The sequence below is a fragment of the Aedes albopictus genome, chromosome 2 (genome assembly GCF_035046485.1).
Source record: "Aedes albopictus strain Foshan chromosome 2, AalbF5, whole genome shotgun sequence".
NCBI lineage: Eukaryota > Metazoa > Arthropoda > Insecta > Diptera > Culicidae > Aedes > Aedes albopictus.
Window position 1 is genome coordinate 493,533,521 of NC_085137.1, and position 18,330 is coordinate 493,551,850.

General features: G+C 38.2%; 1 protein-coding gene across 2 annotated transcripts in view; it reads left to right on the forward strand.

Moving 5' to 3' along the window:
• The first annotated feature begins 941 nt into the window (after positions 1-941).
• Positions 942-18,330, forward strand: part of LOC109423348 (retinol dehydrogenase 11) — a 22,849-nt gene continuing 5,460 nt past the window's right edge. Inside the window, exon 1 of one of the 2 annotated variants that reach the window (XM_019698301.3) lies at positions 942-1,920. In XM_019698301.3, the coding sequence (XP_019553846.3) occupies positions 1,787-1,920 (134 nt within the window). In that variant the 5' untranslated portion in view covers positions 942-1,786. Of the gene's footprint in view, positions 1,921-13,965; positions 14,651-18,330 lie in introns of those variants that run through there. The other variant, XM_019698302.3, reaches the window with a different exon arrangement.

Genomic DNA, 18,330 nt, shown 5'->3' on the forward strand with positions numbered 1-18,330 from the left:
GGAGCATTTCAGTATTATTTATTGGTCCAAAATTTCACTTTTAATGAGAAAATTTTATGTTTTACCGGTACATTTTTTATAAAGTATGGAACGTTTTCAATTATTTATGGGTAACATTGCACATTTTCATGGAACATATGTTCTTTCTTTATGGAGCACTTTTTGATTTTCTATGGAGCGTTTCTATTTGTTTATGGGTGCAATAAATAGGCTGCCCTTTTTGATACCTTAGTCTTTATTTCAAAACTTGTTATTGTTGTGCTATTTATGATAAATTGTATGAACACTCCTACAATTATAACCAAATTTGTTCTATAACAAAACATATTATTGAAATGTCATTTAATGGATGTATATCAATAGTCTAATCATAACAAAATAAGATTGCCCAACAAAACATGTTATTGCAAAGTAATACCTTGGTTACTCAATAATAACACAACATGATATAATAACAGGTTATGTGATTTCATAGTTATCAATTTGATATTCTCCCCTGCTCGGGTCATACTTATTTCGGCAGGTCACCCCAATAAACATTTTTGCAGTATAAGAGTGGAACAAACATCTCTTAAGTAAACTATAGCTTAAGAAACTGTTATTCGACTAGTTCTGTTACTTGGGAGGGAATTAAAGTTACTGCTTCCCAAATTTATACGTTCTTATTTTTTTTCGATGTCAGCTAGTGTTATTAATAAACGAGAATTAATTTACAATTTTGTTTTCATTACACCAATTAGGTACACAGTAATTTTTTCGACTGTAACCAACGGAATCGATGCGCTACATTTTCCGCTTCACACGCGACATCACCTCCAATATTTGCCGCATTGCAGCAATCGATACACTGCAGTTCGCTACATTTCAACCATCGCATCACATTCAGCATACCGAATGCATGCGCGCGCGATCATTAACCGGCAACTGCAACCCCACAATAACAGTTGACGACAACCGACGACGGACGGGTCCCACACTGCGCTGCCGGATGCCACACGCGCGTGCGCGCCAACCGAACTTCTCCAACAGCTCATTCGTATGATCGCGCTCGCCGTGTTTGGATCGTTTCGGTTATTGTTTGGAGTGAAGTGCTGGACGCCGAATTACAGCGGGATTTTGCAGGGTGCTGGGAGGTACTTCCGGTAAAGGTGTGGAAGAAGTGATTAGACGCGGTCAATTAGGTTGCATGGTGCGGAACGAGTCGAGGTGACAAAGGTTAAATTATTGAATGCGGTGTGGCTCGAAGAGCTTAAAGTTACAAATCATCCCTGATCATGCAGTAATCGAGTGAATCAACTGTAGCACTTGGAAAACAATGCATCCGATTTAGTGAGTTTCCCATGATCGAAGATCGAATCACAAGATAAGCGGCGTAATTTGAGCCCGAGAATCAATTAGCGACCTACTAGTGCATCTTGTTTGTTTGCGTAGCTTTTGGATAGAATAATTCCTGTTTTGAAGAGTCTCGGTCAAGGACTGTTCTTGAACCAATCGAAATCGCGCTTGAAAATCATCAACATCGTGAAGTGCCAAAAATCAGGTGAACGTTATTAATTTTTTGCAAGCGAGCGGCCTCATTTAACATACACGCATTGGTGGTACCCAACGAAGCAGTGAGCATAGAAAAGCAACCTTAAGAATCCATAGTGGGCAACCACACTGATCGTGAGCGGCCGCCAAATTATGATCGATAGCTGACAATATTGCGATTGCTCTGGTGAATAATAGCTGTGTGAAAATTGTGCCAAACGGTCACCAAATTGTTGCCGTCACCGAGTGTCCCTGCATGGATGGAGCTGCGCTGAGGAGCACCGGAGGAACCACGAACGAAATGCCACACAAAACGGACGATTCGTTCATGATTTCCAGCATCTGCCTGGGCGTCGGGATACTCACATTTGCAATAGTTTACTTCGTAAGGTGAGCCAGATGTTGCTAATCTGCACTTTAGTGTAATTTGCAATTCGTTTGCGAGTTTGATTTCGATCGGAGATAGCACGCACGAATTGCGTGAGCTTGGTTCCGTAAGTAGAAAGGAGAGCAACTTATTCAATGTGTCGAACCAATGAGGTTGGAACAAGGGTTGGAACACATTTCATTTTCTTCTTTTGTCACATTGCTTGTTTTCTCGTCATATTGGTGGATGATGAATAATAAATGGATTTGACGAAAAACAACCCAATCAAGCAAAATCGTTAAACTCATCGGATCTGTAAAGAAATTTTCAGGGCGACTCTAATTTCTCCCTGAAATTTTAAAATTTCTTAAAAATTTATTTGTGTTCCCCATCAAAATATTGAATTCCAACCACAATATTCCGAAATGGGCTGGAGGGGGTATGCGGTGATATACACGGTAACAAATCTGCTGATATAAACTGATTATGATTGGCACTTGAATTTGCACTACTGTTCAACCAGTTGGTTATCAATTAACCCTCTAATACCCAAATAACTTATTTGGATCTACCGTCCCTACACAGTAACGGATCACTTTCATGTTTAAAGTCGAATATCTTGCTCAAAACATATATTTCGGCATGAAATTCATTTTTGTAGCATAATCCTATTTGTTTTCTGAGATAAAAAGTGATTTACAAGATTTAATCTGAAAATCAAATGTATTGTATTGCAACGGTTGAGTTGTCTTCTCATAACTGTCAGAAAATAGCTGAATTCCATAAGAAGCTACTTCTGCAGTGGTAAGCACTAAAAGTATCGAAATCCATCGATGTTGATATAAAAATCGCTCGTACACCTTGGAAAAGATATGTTTCTATCCATTTATCGAAGTTTTGCTTGATTATGGGATTAAAATACTTAAATAATGTGGCTTTCAACAGTGATCCATAATGTAACCCAGAAACTGATCGTTTGACGCTATTATGGATCACTTTATACAAATACAGATTTACACCCCGCTCATCGCTCTTGATGCAATTTTTTTAGCTTAGTGTGTCAAAGCGTCGTTTAAAAACATAGAACCTTGAAAATCAGGTTTCTTGAAACGCAGAATGGTAAAAATAATTCTTAAGATGTAGAATATCACTGAATCCTAGTAGCGTACCATCTGCGAAGTACATTTTTTATGTTTTATTTTTATTTATGTTGTAATACCGGGTACTCCATCAATAAAATAATCAAAACACTATTATGTTTAGCCTTACCAACGCGAATTCAATCTTGGGGTTTGAATTTTGGGTAATGACGCGTTGATCTATAATAAGGGAACTCCGTGGAACTGATTCATAATAGGGCATTTTGTAAACGGTGAAATATTCCTTTTTTACACAAAAATGACGTGCCATTGTACTTCAAATAGTTCGGAAATCGAAAGTTCGAATCAAAACGTAGCCAATGGTGCTTTCAAAGTCGTAGTTTTCGTTTTATTTTATTTTCCATTGAATTTTGGAGGTCAAAAATACCACTAAGTGATCCATGACTGTGTACCCACGGTAAATATTATTTTTCGTCATCTAAAATCGATTTAAACATGTTTTGGAAGATGATTGTTTTTAATTGTCGATTTCATTAATTTCGGTTTTTGATTTTTCTAATTTTTATTTTTGTACATCCCCCTGGAAGCCTATTTGGGTTACGGATTTTTTGAGACAAAAACATTTTGACATTTTATGATTATTGTAAAAATATTTTTATTTTTATTTTTTTTCATGCAAAATTTTATTTTCCGTGTAATTTTAAGGAAAATAATTTTAGAGTGTATTCGACTCCCTTAAACTATTGAACTAGGATTGAATGATTTGGGATAAATTTTAAATAATTTAATTGTAGCGATTCAATACAAGATAAACCATGACTTCTAAAAGGTGACTAAAACATCACTATTTCAATGATTTTTTAAAAATGTAAATACGCTTTAAAACACATCAAAACCCATTTTGAGATATACAGAACAGTCCTAAATATTAGTCAAAAATATATAAAAAAAGATTTTCCACGAAACAAAAATTACAAAAATGCTCAAACTATACCCCGTCTAAAGGCGGGATTGAGTATTAGAGGGTTAAATAACATTTGGAAAAGAACATCCAATGCCTTTTCAATTTTAATGGAACTTCACTTCAATTCGTTATGGACAATGTTTTGATTTTAAAACAAAAATTAAAAAAAAAGTGCACACTGCAACCAGATTCGATACCAGCACCTTGAGAGTGACGATCATCTGTTTTACCTCTACACTACTTCATATCAGTTAGAGAGGGTCGAATCGAAGCGAAACACTTTCTACAACCTGTCATCTATATTTACTTTCATGCCTAAAACAGTCATAACCAAATCAACAGTTTTTCACTTTGGATCGTACTGCTTTGTACAGTAGTGCAAATCGAAGTGATTTTCAGTTGGTTCCTCCGGTGGGTTGGTTTTGGGTCTCAAATCAACACTGACAGCATTGCGATTTCAAAGGTAAAGCATTTCTGATTATGTTGATTCGGACATTAAGTAATTAAGGAATTTTCCCGTCACATCGAGCATGCAGATTTTTTACCGTGTAAGAGAAAATCGAAATTTGTGTCAGCCTAATGCTATTTGTACAAAAATCACTTTGTGTTTTCTTTTAAAACTTGCAAGTCCAATGCTCGCCAGATCACACTCCACCTGGTCCGCGCATTGTGCTCTGTGCGCTCCATGTCTCATTGTGCCAAACGGATTAGTATTGAATCCAAACTTTGCAGGGTTGTGGTCCGGCATTCTTGAAACATGACCTGCCCTTCGTATCCTTCAAATTTTGGCCATTTTCTGTATGCTAGGTTCACTGCAGAGTGAAGCGAGCTCGTTGTATACCACTGAGCTGAGTATAGACCACTCAGTATTACCTAAGACAGACATGTGATATTAGTGTGATAAATGTACAAAGGTGTTCATGAAAGTTTAAACAAGACTGACTTGAACGGAGAGAATTATCAGTGTGGCACTCATTTCAAGCGTAATGGTACAGTGACAGGAATCACATCACATGTGTGTCATAAGTAAAACTCGCGATGACATTTCAAACACTGCCTCGGAGGCAGGCCTCCCAGGGCCTCCGTGGGTCTATCGTGAAATTACTAGCGAGACCAGCGTTTCTCAAACTATGTTTCTGAAACTCAAACAGTCCATCGGGGCTGATTTCTGATGGGTCATAAAACTTTTGGCGATTTTGTTATGAGTGTCTTAAGCAGGGCCCTACATTTTAAATTTCAATTGAAATTATCAAATGAAATTTGTTAACAATGTTTTCAATCGTCAATGGAAACAAGACACCGTCGTCGTCGCCCAGTTTGACTGTCATCGTCACCGATGCACCGACGGTGCTGCGTCGTCGGAGATGCCACTTTGTTACGCACTCACATGCTCGCGCACGCCCGTTCGACATCGAATGGATTTCTCTGTTATAACTGAATTAATGAGTGAAATAGCCGGCTAATCTGTGTAATTGTAATGTATGCTATACATATTTTACTGAAATGGTCTATTACACGAACATACATTCTAGACAATTTGAAAATTTCAATTAAGCCCAGTCGGTGTGAAAATGACCCGCTACCCGTCGTTACGTCAAAGAAAGCGACAAGCAGGACGGATGAAGCGATGCGCTTGGATGTTGTTGTGAATGTTCTCGTCGTCAGTGTCTCTGCGATGCTGACGGGCGCTCGTTTTCAGCGTCATGTTTTTGGTTTTTAAATTGCTTTTTCTGATTGAAAAAAATACATTTCTTCAAAAAATTTTGCTAAATTTAAGGATATCGTCCCTAAAACACGCCAATATCTTGAATTTTATCAATCTGGCGCAGCACCTGTATTCAGATGATCGAATGGTATTGTGTTCAGCTTTCGATTTATGGAAAAAGATTTAAAATTGGTTGAACAAATCGCAATATATTTGACTTTTAGTAAATTACATATTTTTAAAAGTTGTAAAACTCGATACTGAGCCAAAACTCAAAAACTGTTCTACTTAAAATTTTTTGAAGGTCGGTTTCGAAATCAGCACTAAATTGTGCTCCAAAAATGTTGGTCGTTGACAGAAGTTCACGACTTTCGTTTTATTTTGTAAACTAGTGTAATTGATTTTTAGGCAGTAAAATATATCAAAATTGTGTATAACAAATATAAAAGTGCCATAAAAACGTGAGTTTTTCCGACACAAAAAAAAATGAATTTACCATAAATAAAGCTGAATTTTCCATAATATATTAAAGAGTTCACAATTGAAAAATATTTAAAAAGCAGTTCAGAAAAAAGCAATGAATGGAAAACATAATTAGTAGTAAATACGAAACAACTTATAACCGGAGTAATGGGTGGGTTTAAAAATGATCACACTGCGACTTCTATTCAGCAGTGGTGAATTGTACAGAATATTATGATTAACAACTGAACAACACAATATTTCAGCTGCTGTTCAGTAAAAAAACACGTGTTTTTCATCCTGAACTCTGATCAGAGTGTAGGTATGCTGAAACGAAAGCGCTTATTTAACTTGTGAAAAACACATTATACATAAACATGTGCTAATTTTTACATGAACTTGAAGAAATTTGTCTTGTTAAACTATTTTGTGAAGGAATTACTGCAAGTCGAATAAAAATCGCCCGAAAGTCGAATAAAAACGCTCGAAAAGTGTTTTGAATTATCATTGTTAATACTGAAACGAAAGGTTGAACTTTAACTACTTTTTCAATTGAAAAAAAAAACATTTGTATAGTAATGTGTACAGCATCATTTTTCTTCAGCTGTCATTACTATTTAAATGCAACAATTCAGCATGCATGCTTGTTTGCGGCTTGTGATTGTTAGTTGGGATGTGCAAAAATAGAAAATCAGCGATACTTGAAGTTTTCCTCCAGGGCTTCAGAAGTCTCTCCAAATAAAAGTATTGTTTAATAGATTCGTCCTGGGATTTCTTCGGATTTTGTTTAAATGATTACCCTATAAATTTCACCAGATTTTCCAAACGAGCTCTTTAAAATAGCTATCAAAGATTCATTCAGATTGTTTTTTTTTTTTTCAGGGATACCTTCAGTTTCTTATACAGAGAATTTCGAATATTTCACCAGCTATATATTTTTTTATTCTTCATTTACTTAACCTAATTTACAGCTCTATTGTCCACTAGGGCACTGTGTGAGCGATTCCAATTGGAAGCTGTACTTACTCTTTGTACAGCGCCTACATGTATTCTATTCTAATTGTACTATATCGAACTGGTTGCCGTTGCGCTGCTTTCACTTTCTACCCTATCATGGTAGAATGATCAGCATGAGGATGTCAATGTTGGTTGTTCCTATTCCCAGCCCGATTGGGGGTCCATTATGGGTTGCAGTTCGCCGATGTCCAAGTATCCGGGTCCATTTGAGCCATGAGCTCAGAAGAGGGTCAGTGTCAGCTGATCTCAGGGGGAAAGAGCAACTGACGAAAGTGCCGGGGCTGGGATCGAACCCATAACCATCTGCATATGAAACAAACGTGTGACCAATTGCGCCACGGGCCCCGGCAAAGCAGCTATATATACCTCTGAAATTGTTCAAACGATTATTTAAGAAACTGTTGCAAGAATTGAAAATTCATCCATGAATTTCTTCAGAAATTCTTTTAGAAAATCTTCGAGAGATTTGCAGGGTTCGTTGAGAAAACCATTCATGTATGCATATGTTTAGAAATTTTCAAACATTTTTTTAAGAAATTTTTCTCAGAATTCCGTTTTGGGATTTTTTTTTTTGAAAATTACAAAGCTTTCTTTTTTTTATTTTACAAAGCATACCTCAGCAACTAATTCAATCTTCCCTGAATTTCTAAAAAAAATCCTTGCCGATTCCCAGGAAATCATTGCAGAATACCTTCAACGGATTTTTCAGAAAGTTTTTTGGAACATCTTCCCTGGATTGCTTCAAAAATTTCTTTACAAATTCCTTCGGAATTTACTCTCAAGTATCATCCAGGAATTTTTTTAAGAGTTCTTTGAGAAAAGGTTCCTTGGGTTTCCCTCAGAAATTCCTCCATAATTTCTTCAGAAATACTTCAAGTGGATTTCTTACTAATCACTGAAATCTATTGTTCACAATTCCTATATTTTTTTCCAAGATTTTTTTGGAAGTTTTTTTCAGACACTTTCTGGAATTCTTCCAAAGTTTTCTTCAGAAATTCGTCCAGGGATTCCTTAAGAAATTTCCCTGGAAATTCCTTCAGAAATTTAACCGAGGATTTCTTTAAGAAGTCTTCTATGGATTCCTTCTGAAATTGGTTCATGGATTCCTTCGGATTTGGCCTTAAAATCTACCAAGCTTTTGTAGAACCTATTCCAGCGGTTTCTCTAAAAATCATTTCAAGGATTTTTTGAGAAATTTTCCCAGGGCTTCCCCCAGATATTCTTTCAAGGATTTCTTCAAGGATTATCCAATGTAGATTTCCATTAATTGCTTTTGAAACTCCACCAGGGATTTCTTTGGATATTCTTCTAGGAATTCGTTTTTCTTGTTCGATTTTAATTGGTGTTTCTCGGTGATGATATATCATCACCGAGAAACACCAATTAAAATCGAACAAGATCAAATAAGCGGTGATCAAAGCCATATCAAGAGGAATTCGTTTTGCAAATCCTTCTTTATGGTTTTATTCGGAGTTTTTACAGGAGTTCCTTCAGAAATTCATTCATGAATTCCTTCAATGGTTTATAAAGAAAATCTTCCAGAGATTTGCTCATAGATATATTAAGGGAATTTCTTTATTGAGTCCAATAGAGATTAGTTAAGGAACTACTCCGGAGATTTGATTGAAAGTTTCCACAGTAATGTATCCAGGATTTTTTCAGGGAAACATACAGAGCATCCCAATTCCTCCAGAGATTGTTTCATTATATAAAAGACACAACAGAGCATCTTCAGCCAGTGGTTGTACATACTGAAAGTCACTGAACAAGTTTTTCTTCAGCAAGCTCTTCAGAAATTTCTTCAGGGATTTCTTCAAAAACTTTCCAAGAATTTATGTATCCTGACACTCTTCTCGAAAGATTCCTTTTCTTCAGATTTCTAAAAAAAATTAACTGGAGTTTTTGTTCCGTGTGGAGTTTTCCATACGGAATTTTTCCAGACACTCTGGCACTGGGTCCTTTCGAACATCTTCGAAAAATTCTTCAGTAGCTTAGGGATTTCTTCAGAAATTTCGACAAATGATTCTTCCAAAAAGGTTATGATCGAGTTTTTTTTTAAATTTATCTCACCAATTCTTTAAAACTGCTGTGGAGGTTCCTTCAGAAATTATTCCAAGGATTCTTTGAAAATTCTTAGATTCCAGATACCAGAAATTCGTAAAAGTTTTTTTTTTGAAATTGCTGCTGCTGTTCCGTCATGAATACCTCCTAGGATTTCTTGAGGTTTCTGTAGGAACTGCTCAAGATATTCCTCCAGGAATTCCATTATTTTTTTTTTCAGAAATTGCTCACACAATTACTGAAATAATTCTTGAAGAAATCCCTGAATGATTTTTAGAGCAAAAACCCTGGAGGGTTGTCTGAGGAAATCCTGATGATACACAGGTATTTAATCCATGTCCTGGCCCTTATGCCTAGGCTTGCGCCTGTACTCACTCTCTGAAAATAAACTTGAACGTTATGTTCGCATGATCTCTCTTCGTTGGCCTATCTTAAAATATAAATTAGTTCTAGGATTATGAAGCTTGAAACTGATAAAAACAATCAAATCGTAAAGATCTCACCAAGTATACTGGTAAAAGTCCATGATTAACAGCTAGTCGTTGCTCACAGTGACCGGCCCGTGTTGAACGCATCCAAAATCGTCACATTCTCGATCATTACTTGACAACTCATGATTATAAATGATTTCCACTGTTTGAATCTACTCGTGCAACATATGAAACATGAAAAAATACTCCACGGATGGCATAGCGCTTAGCAATTTGAATGGAAAAACGCCATTCGCTCGACCGAATCTAAAACCAAACGCGAATGGCATTTTTTTGTGGTACGTGAACAAAAACTCCTGCTGCAATTTCTGAAGCTATCTCTGAAGGAATTTCTGGATAAAGGACTGGGAGAAAACCTAAAGGAACTTTTTAAGACAAAAATTTAAAAAAAATCAATGACAAAATAACAAGTACTTATACAAGAATTTCTTTAAAAAATGCCAAGAGTAATTTACGCAGAAATTTCTGAGAGAATCTTTGGAGAATTTCTGAAAGGATTCCCAAAGAAAGGTCTGAATAAATGCTAAGCAATACCTGGAGCAACTTCTGGAGAAACCCCTGGCGAAATTTCCAGAAAAAAAACTTGAGATTTTCTTGGAGATTATCTTATTAAATTTCTGAAAGAATTCCTTAATATCTGTAGTACGTACTAAAAGTAGCCTCTGGGGCAATGCTCATAATACATTTCCGAAGGGTTCCGGGAAAAAAATGAATTTTTAAAGGAAAATCTTCAAGTAACTTTTGAGAAAATCTCGGAATTCCTGTGAAAACATCTCTCCTGAAATTGTATCTTTTGAAGAACTATTTCAGGGAATTCTTGAAGAGGGGAGACGTTCCTAGAAGAATTTCATAAAAAAATTTAGAAGTAATCCCAAAAGGATCTTCTGAAGGAAATAATGGTATAATGGTAGAATACATGCGCCTGTGGATAAATTCCGGAGCACAATTTTTCGAAGAAAGGAACATTTTCTAGCTGGTGTGCAATGGAAGAAATTGTTTCTCTTCGAAGAAATTGTGCGTCGGAATCCGCCCACTGGTCCGAAAAAAAAACGAGGTTGGGACCACCCATATGTTGACGGGTTTAGCTGAAAATTTGACCAGAGCGCATCGTGGCGTCATATAGAATTAAATCAGAAGAATCCCATCGAATTTTTTGATGTTTTTTGCCTTTCTCGTACACTAAGTGTACTGGAAAGGCTATATGTTCACTCCAAAAATGACTTTTTGATAGGAGGCCCGGAGAGTCGAGTCACATATACCAATCAACTCAGCTCGACGAATTGAGGTGATGTCTGTGTGTGTGTATGTGTGTGTGTATGTCTGTATGTGTGTGTACAAAAAAACTCACATCACTTTTTGGCAGTAAACCTCATCCGATTTCAATGACCGACGGTTCATTCGACGCGGAATCTGGTCCCATTGTTTCCTATTGAAAATGGTTCGCATCGGTTCAGCCGTTCCGGAGACATGGCCATTTAGGTGTTCCGGAACGGTACCCCAGGAAGGGACCAGATCTGGTTTGATGCATTCTCATATCTATATGAGAATGCATCAAACCTATGCATGCGACACATCAAACCACGGCATTTTCGATAACCTGATGAGCGGTAAGTAGAAAAATAGTCTAAGACCATATCTGAACCGGTAGTGTTCCGGAACCGGTTCCGGGTGTCCCGCCGGAAGTGGCAAATATCAAAGTGAACCAAACCCATGCATGAGACACATCAAACCACGGCATTTTCGATAACGTGATGAGCGGTAAGCAGGAAAATAGTCTCAGACCATATCTGAACCGGTAGTGTTCGCGAACCGGTTCTGGGCTTCCCGCTGGAAGTGGCCAAATATACAATTGTACCAAACCCATGCAAGCGACACATCAAACCACGACATTTTAGATGACCTGACACAACACGAGCAGTAGAACGAACATCAATAAACATAAGAAAGGGTCAAATCAATGTCATCTGACACGATGACATGTGTCTAAATCTAGCTTTACGCATAGATTTTCAGCCAATTCCGATTATGAATGTTAATATTAGTTTATTATTGCATGTTGCATTGAATACGACACACAGATGGGCAACATAGCTCTTATTATGGAAGAAGACAGGAATAACAAAAGCCGAACCGTCTCCCGAAGCCGCTATCGTGGTGAAGTGCATTCGTTTGACTTTTTTGTTTCGAACAGTAGTTTGATTGCTTGTGTTGCGAATGTCGGAGACAAAGGAGGCCGAATATCGACGAAAAGGTTCAAATGACTATGATCTCTAACAAGACTGATCACGACTTGTCGACAACCTGATGGAAAAATAGGGTCAGACCATTAGATTCCCGGTAGTGTTGCGGGTTCAGCTGTGGCTTCGAAAGTGGTTAGAAGTAAAAGTGAAGCAAACCCATTCATGCGATATATCAAATCGCGGTGATAAGGTAAAGGTGAATAAATAGCAATAAAATATTCTTAGACCATAATTGGGACAACCGGTAGTGTCATGGTCCATGACTCATGGAATCAGATCCGGCTATCCCACCGGATATAACCAAATATAAAAATGAACCAAACCCATATATATGACACATCAGATCGCAGATTTTTGATAATCTAATGAACGGTTAGCAAGAAAATAGCCTTAGATCACATTAGAGACTAGCTGTTGTGTAGCAGAACCAACGTTCATGTGAAAAATTAAATCGTGGCTTTATTTAATGGCCTGATAAACATTAGATATGAACAACAGTGACGAATAGGTCTTAGTTCTCATATATGAGAACAAAATATAGACAAAACTAAAGCGATCTCATCAAATCGTACCATTTCAGATTCCAAAGGTGTAAATTTATAGCAGGATGGGTCAACGTTAAATGGAAAAATAAGAATTTGATCGCGTCTACAGAAGATGGTGGCTGTTTTAAGGAATTTTGAGCTCTAAAACTATGTAAAATAAGTGTATTTGGTATGGGAAATATGTTCGGAGTCCACCAGAGTATCCAAGATAGCGGTCCAAAGTTCAAGATAATGGCCCAGTATTCAAGTTAGTGCCTATTTTATAGGATTTTTAATTCTTGCATTATGGGCATATTGTGTATGAAAATATGTCCAGAATTCAAAATTTGTAATCAGAAAACCCAAGCTGTGCGCTGTTTCACAAGGTCTGCAATATGACTATAGTTTGAATGGGGAAGAATGCCAGTCTTCGTCCAAAACTGGTAACCAGGAAATCATAAACGACATGCAAAAATTCAATACGGCGACTATTTTATGTAATTTTAGGTGCAGAGTCCAAAAATTAATACCAGAACATCCAAGATGGTGTCTCAATGTTCAAGATGGCGGTTAGTTTAGTTGGGGTAGATATCCGGAGTCATAAAATAATTACCGGAAAATCTAAAATGACGTTTCAAAATTATGCGGCTTCATGAACCTTGTTTGGTTTGAGTTTTGGATCGTTGTCTTATATTTTCTGAATATTGGATGTTATGCTTATATAAAATGTATCCACATTGAGTAGATTCAGCAAGCAGTTTTCATTTTGTATTTATGTCAATGTCATCAACATGTCACTCGAGTTTTGTTGAAAGGATATTTTAAAGCACGAGAAAGGCACCATCACCGCTAGGTGGATTAATTAGGGTTTTTTTTTTTCATACAAGCGTGAACAGTGACGGAGAAATGTCTTGCCTTTTTTCCGGACAGTAACGTTTTCCCTTTCTGGCAGCAAAAATACACATTTGTTTCGAGTAGTGGGGTAAGGCACAATATTGAAGACATTTTTATGAGAGCGTATCGGTATAGGGGCGCTGAAATTTGGGGAACTTGAGTAACCAGCGCTGAAGTTTCCATGACAGCACTGAGGAATCTCTCACTTAATAACTGCGGAAGTGCTCAGATAGTATTTAGCTGAGAAGAAGGCTTTGTTCCGGTGGGGGCATTACGCCAAAGGAGAAAAATCTAGGCTAAGGCAGCAGTTGTATTTGCGTAAAATGCGTCTCTGTCATTATCACAATGATTAAGTTAAAATTGGAAATTGGCCCTTTGTTCAATTTTAACACCCTTTCGTCGATAGGCCATATGTGGTCGTTAGTGATAAGCCGATGTGGTCGTTAGTGCAAAATTCAGGTTCATGGGTGCTGAACACATGGTACAATATTGTAACACAACGCAACTGGAGATATAAAATGACAACAATGTTCACCCGATCATGTAGAAAGTCGATCAGCGAGGCAAATCAAAGCAGGAAGCCACACAACGTGGCAATTATCGTTATACACCACCGGTCGGGTGTGGTGAACTATCACCGCAATCAATCGTTTCATTGACCGTTTGAATCTTGTCGCAGTGCAGGCGGCGTGTGATAGAACAGCAGGTACCTAACAGTCAGTTACTGTTTGCTCAGAGCCTGCCTTCATGTTGTAGAGGGAGATTGCTGATCAACTGGTAGCAAAGTCATTGTCGTAATTATAACATGTTGTGCGTTAATGCATGTGTTTTTGAATAATTGAATTAATACTGATCGTTTTCCTGAGTGAAACATTTCGAAGTCAAGTGTTCAACCATGGAAAATGAACACAAGTTGCTAAATTATTCGGAGGCCTTCAGCTTATGAGTGTCAATTATTGAAAAGATGTAATGAACTACTAGAGAATCTTAGCTTTGAATTAGGAACAACTGTTTATCTCTTGGATTGTACCAAAACAGCAAATTTTTGCATATCATCATCCAATTCTACCACCATGATGTGATAAGATAAGGCTACTCGCAGCGACTTTATTGAAGTTCCAAATTTATCTCATGGGCATTGAAAACAGCATGCGTCAGTAGCGTGTGTGCCATAGGAAATGTAAAGAGCTCAATGTTGTTTCAGTTGTTCTGGATTAGTAGTTCTAAAATTAGATAAAACTCTTTTTCCCAAAACGTTCGACAACCAACAACGTAGGAGTGATAAAACCTACCATGTAAGTGAATGGCAAAAGTACGGGAATGGATACATTGCTAAAAGAGACGAACCGGCAATTAATTGCAATGCAGACTGTTGCGCGCACTGACCGATAGATTGTCACAGGAAGCGCCAAGGATTTCAGAGCGTCGATTCCATCAATTTCAATGATGAACCTCAGTACGGTAGCTGCTATCATATCCCCTTGGGATGTCACTCATTCGGAATGGTCTGCTCGACGATCATTTGATTGGGCATCAACTTCCTCCAAATCGGCATTAATTACTGCCACCGAAGCAATTGACAATAAACGTGGATAAACAAATGGCGGCATTGCGGCTAAATAAGTCCAACAAGTGAATATGCATATAAATTGGCGGAGTATGCCGAATGGAATTCAAATCACTACTGGTTGGCGGGTGGGTTTTATCGTAGAACTTGATAGAGGGAAGATAACGTCGAAGCTCTAGAAAGCAAAACAATGTGCACATGATGCTTTGGTCGGTTGAGTTCAATTATCTACTCTCGGAGCAACTCTGTTTCACGATGTGCATCTGAATGATGATGGCCCATAGGAGAAGTTGATTTATCCACCTAGCCAAAAACTAGGGAAAAAAAACTAGAAAATACCTGCTGCTCGTATTAATATTCTATGGTATGTATTACTGACAAGAATTGTAATGGTGAACATAAATTAATGACGTAGATGTTCAAAGAAGTCAAAAATGAATGTTTTTCATTATTAACCCAAATCATTTTTCTGGTGGTGTCAAACTTCTAGGATACATGCACATCATGAGTACTAGAAATTTTATCCATCAAATATAGCAATCTACCCCACTTAGTGTGTACCGTCATTTTATCACGTGCTGCCGGAATTCTATAGCTACATCGACGTGATTATATTTACTGAGCTGCGTAGCTGCTGAGAAAATTCATGAATTTTCCATGAAAAGTTGAAACTATTTGTCAGACGAACTTGTTAATAGGCATTCACTTTCATGCAGCGGAATATTTTTTCATCAATTCTTTGCGGCTTGTGTACACTCAGCATCCGGCGAACTGTATAATGTAAATTCTAAACCAAAGCACGTTCCGGCTTTCGATTTGAACTAAATAGATGTAATCATTGTTTATCGTGCTATGTGGAGAGCGAGTCTGTGTTGTTATAATTGAACAGCATGCATCACCCCCCTCCCGACCCTATCAGTTACCTATGTAGCCGCACTAACTATACCTGTGCATTTGAACAGGTGGCGACGAACAGATTGAGCCTATTGTTTTCCCTCTAATACAAACTTTCTGGTTGCGGTTTGATGATGATCATGATGACGGTGTCGAGGATGATGACTCAAATAACTGCTCGGCTAAACTGTAGAGATACAGATACGATGCAAAACTTTTCAGGCATCATCTATCTCGGTAGTGTAGCAGAGTGATGCATATCGATCATGATTCGAGCTCATTTGTTTTTTGTTCAAACGAGCGATGCGTTTACTTTCTTCACGTTTGATGAAGCTCACTTATATGCAACTGAATAAACATCAAGTTAATGGGATATCTCTGCTTCTAAATTGTTGTCAATACTTGTTCTGTAGCTGACAGAAATATTAGTTATCATGATAATTCTTTATGAACAGTGTGCGAATGTTTTATTCGTGCATAATGTAACATTCAGTATACGGGAAGGGACAAGAAAAAGTGCACATGACTATATAGCTGTTTTGTTTCGTTGATGTAATGAAGCCTTGCTGTAATATGAAAACTTGTACAGATTCGAAAATTGACTGTAAATTGAGCAATCATCAGCTTTGTCGATTACGCTGCAGCAATATTTGATGGGATCATATCATGAAATGGCTTGTTTGGTTTACATTGCACACTGCCGTATTTGAATATAAGAATGGTTGACATTTGTTCAATTTAATCACACGCAACAAGCACTCATTTACTAAACAAATCATTAAGCTATTGAGCTCGTTATCTCTATGTCGATTCCAATAGATATCCAATAGATATCAATCTATAGTCTTGTCTCTTGTCCACATAGCGACTGCCATCCAGTTCACATAATATTCTTGTTCGGAAATGAATGCAAGAATTAAAAGACGAAGCACTGGACTGTATTGGGATCAGCAGAAAGAGAAATGGGATTTCGGAATGGTAGGAATAACATTGGGGATCGCTTTCAAACTTTCACTACTTTATTTTCTCTTTGCTGCTGTTTACATTTTACACTTCGGGTTGTCCAAACCACGCGAATGCTTGTAACTTGCTCACATTTGAAATGGTGCAGGCTATTCGTGTATCCCTTCGTGAACAATCAGTGGTGTTCTTCGCCGACTTCCTTACCGGTACTGGTTGGGTGTCCTTGCCTGGTAAACTGCTTACTAGGGTGGTATATACTGGGATGTCACCTTCCTGATCCTCGTACGGGCCGGTCACTGTCCAGTGTCCATGCGCCAAACTCTGTTTCAACCAGGGATGGTTGGCGATCAGAAAGCTTGATCCGACCTTGCTTCAGAATTTCCGTAAACAGTTCAGCTCCAATCAGCATCTCTATCTCGCTGGCAAGGCGGAAGGAATCATCTGCGAGTAGAATGCCGGGTGGTATACTCCAGGAATCAATACCCACACGTACCGCTGGGGTTGAATCCGTCACCTTTGGAACTGTGTAGCAGTTTCGCTACAATTTGATCTCATTTGCACCACCACTTTGTGATGCAGTTGGGATCTAGTGCCATTGACGCCAACAACTGGAACGTTTGCAGGAAACTTCAGCAGCTTCATTCTTTGCACTACTGAGTCGTCAATGGGGTTGATCTGTGATCCGGAGTCCAATAGAGCACGCACACGATGAACTTGACCGTTTTTCGAAGTTAGGTTAACCATCGCCGTCATCAGAAACGATGTTTGGTTGATGGAGAAACTCTGCTGGAACACGATGACCTTATAAGATGCTGAATCACTACCGGTACTGGGTTGGCTTTGGATGGCTTCTGTGTGTCAGCGCGCTTTGCTTGAATCTTCTTCCGATCCAAATGAAGCAACGTATGATGCCTTTTTGAAGCACTTTATGTACGACTTGCCGTTAGGACACGCTAAACTACGATGACCCTTTCTTAGCCAATAATTGAAGCATAAATTTAGCTCCTATGGTATGGCGCTGATCCAGATATAGCTTCTGGAACACGGAACTTGTGGTAACACTCTTCTTGCTCCTCAAGTTTATCTGGCGGGGACAAGGCGATGATCTCTTGATGGAATCTGGTATATAGTCGATGTGGGCGTTTTCAACGCTTCGTTGATACACTTTTATCTGGGCTGAAGTTAGCTCGACGTTGCCTGCTTTGGATTTTTCCAGGGTGGTCTGGATTCTGCTAACATTTCGTTGAGCAGCTCCAGATTGAGTTGTGGGATGGACAGAGGGGCATATACAAGGCGTTCAAAATGTGCAAAAGTGATCGGACAGCGGTACCCCTTTGATTTACACGCGTGCCGTTGTCCGATCACTTTTGCACATTTTGAACGCCTTGTCACGTCCGAACCTGTGAACAAAAACATTTGGTAGGGTATCGCGCCACTTGGGCGGTGGCTTCTATATTCGTCTTATTAATTAAGCATCTCTCTCTCTCTCTCTCTCTCTCTCTCTCTCTCTCTCTCTCTCTCTCTCTCTCTCTCTCTCTCTCTCTCTCTCTA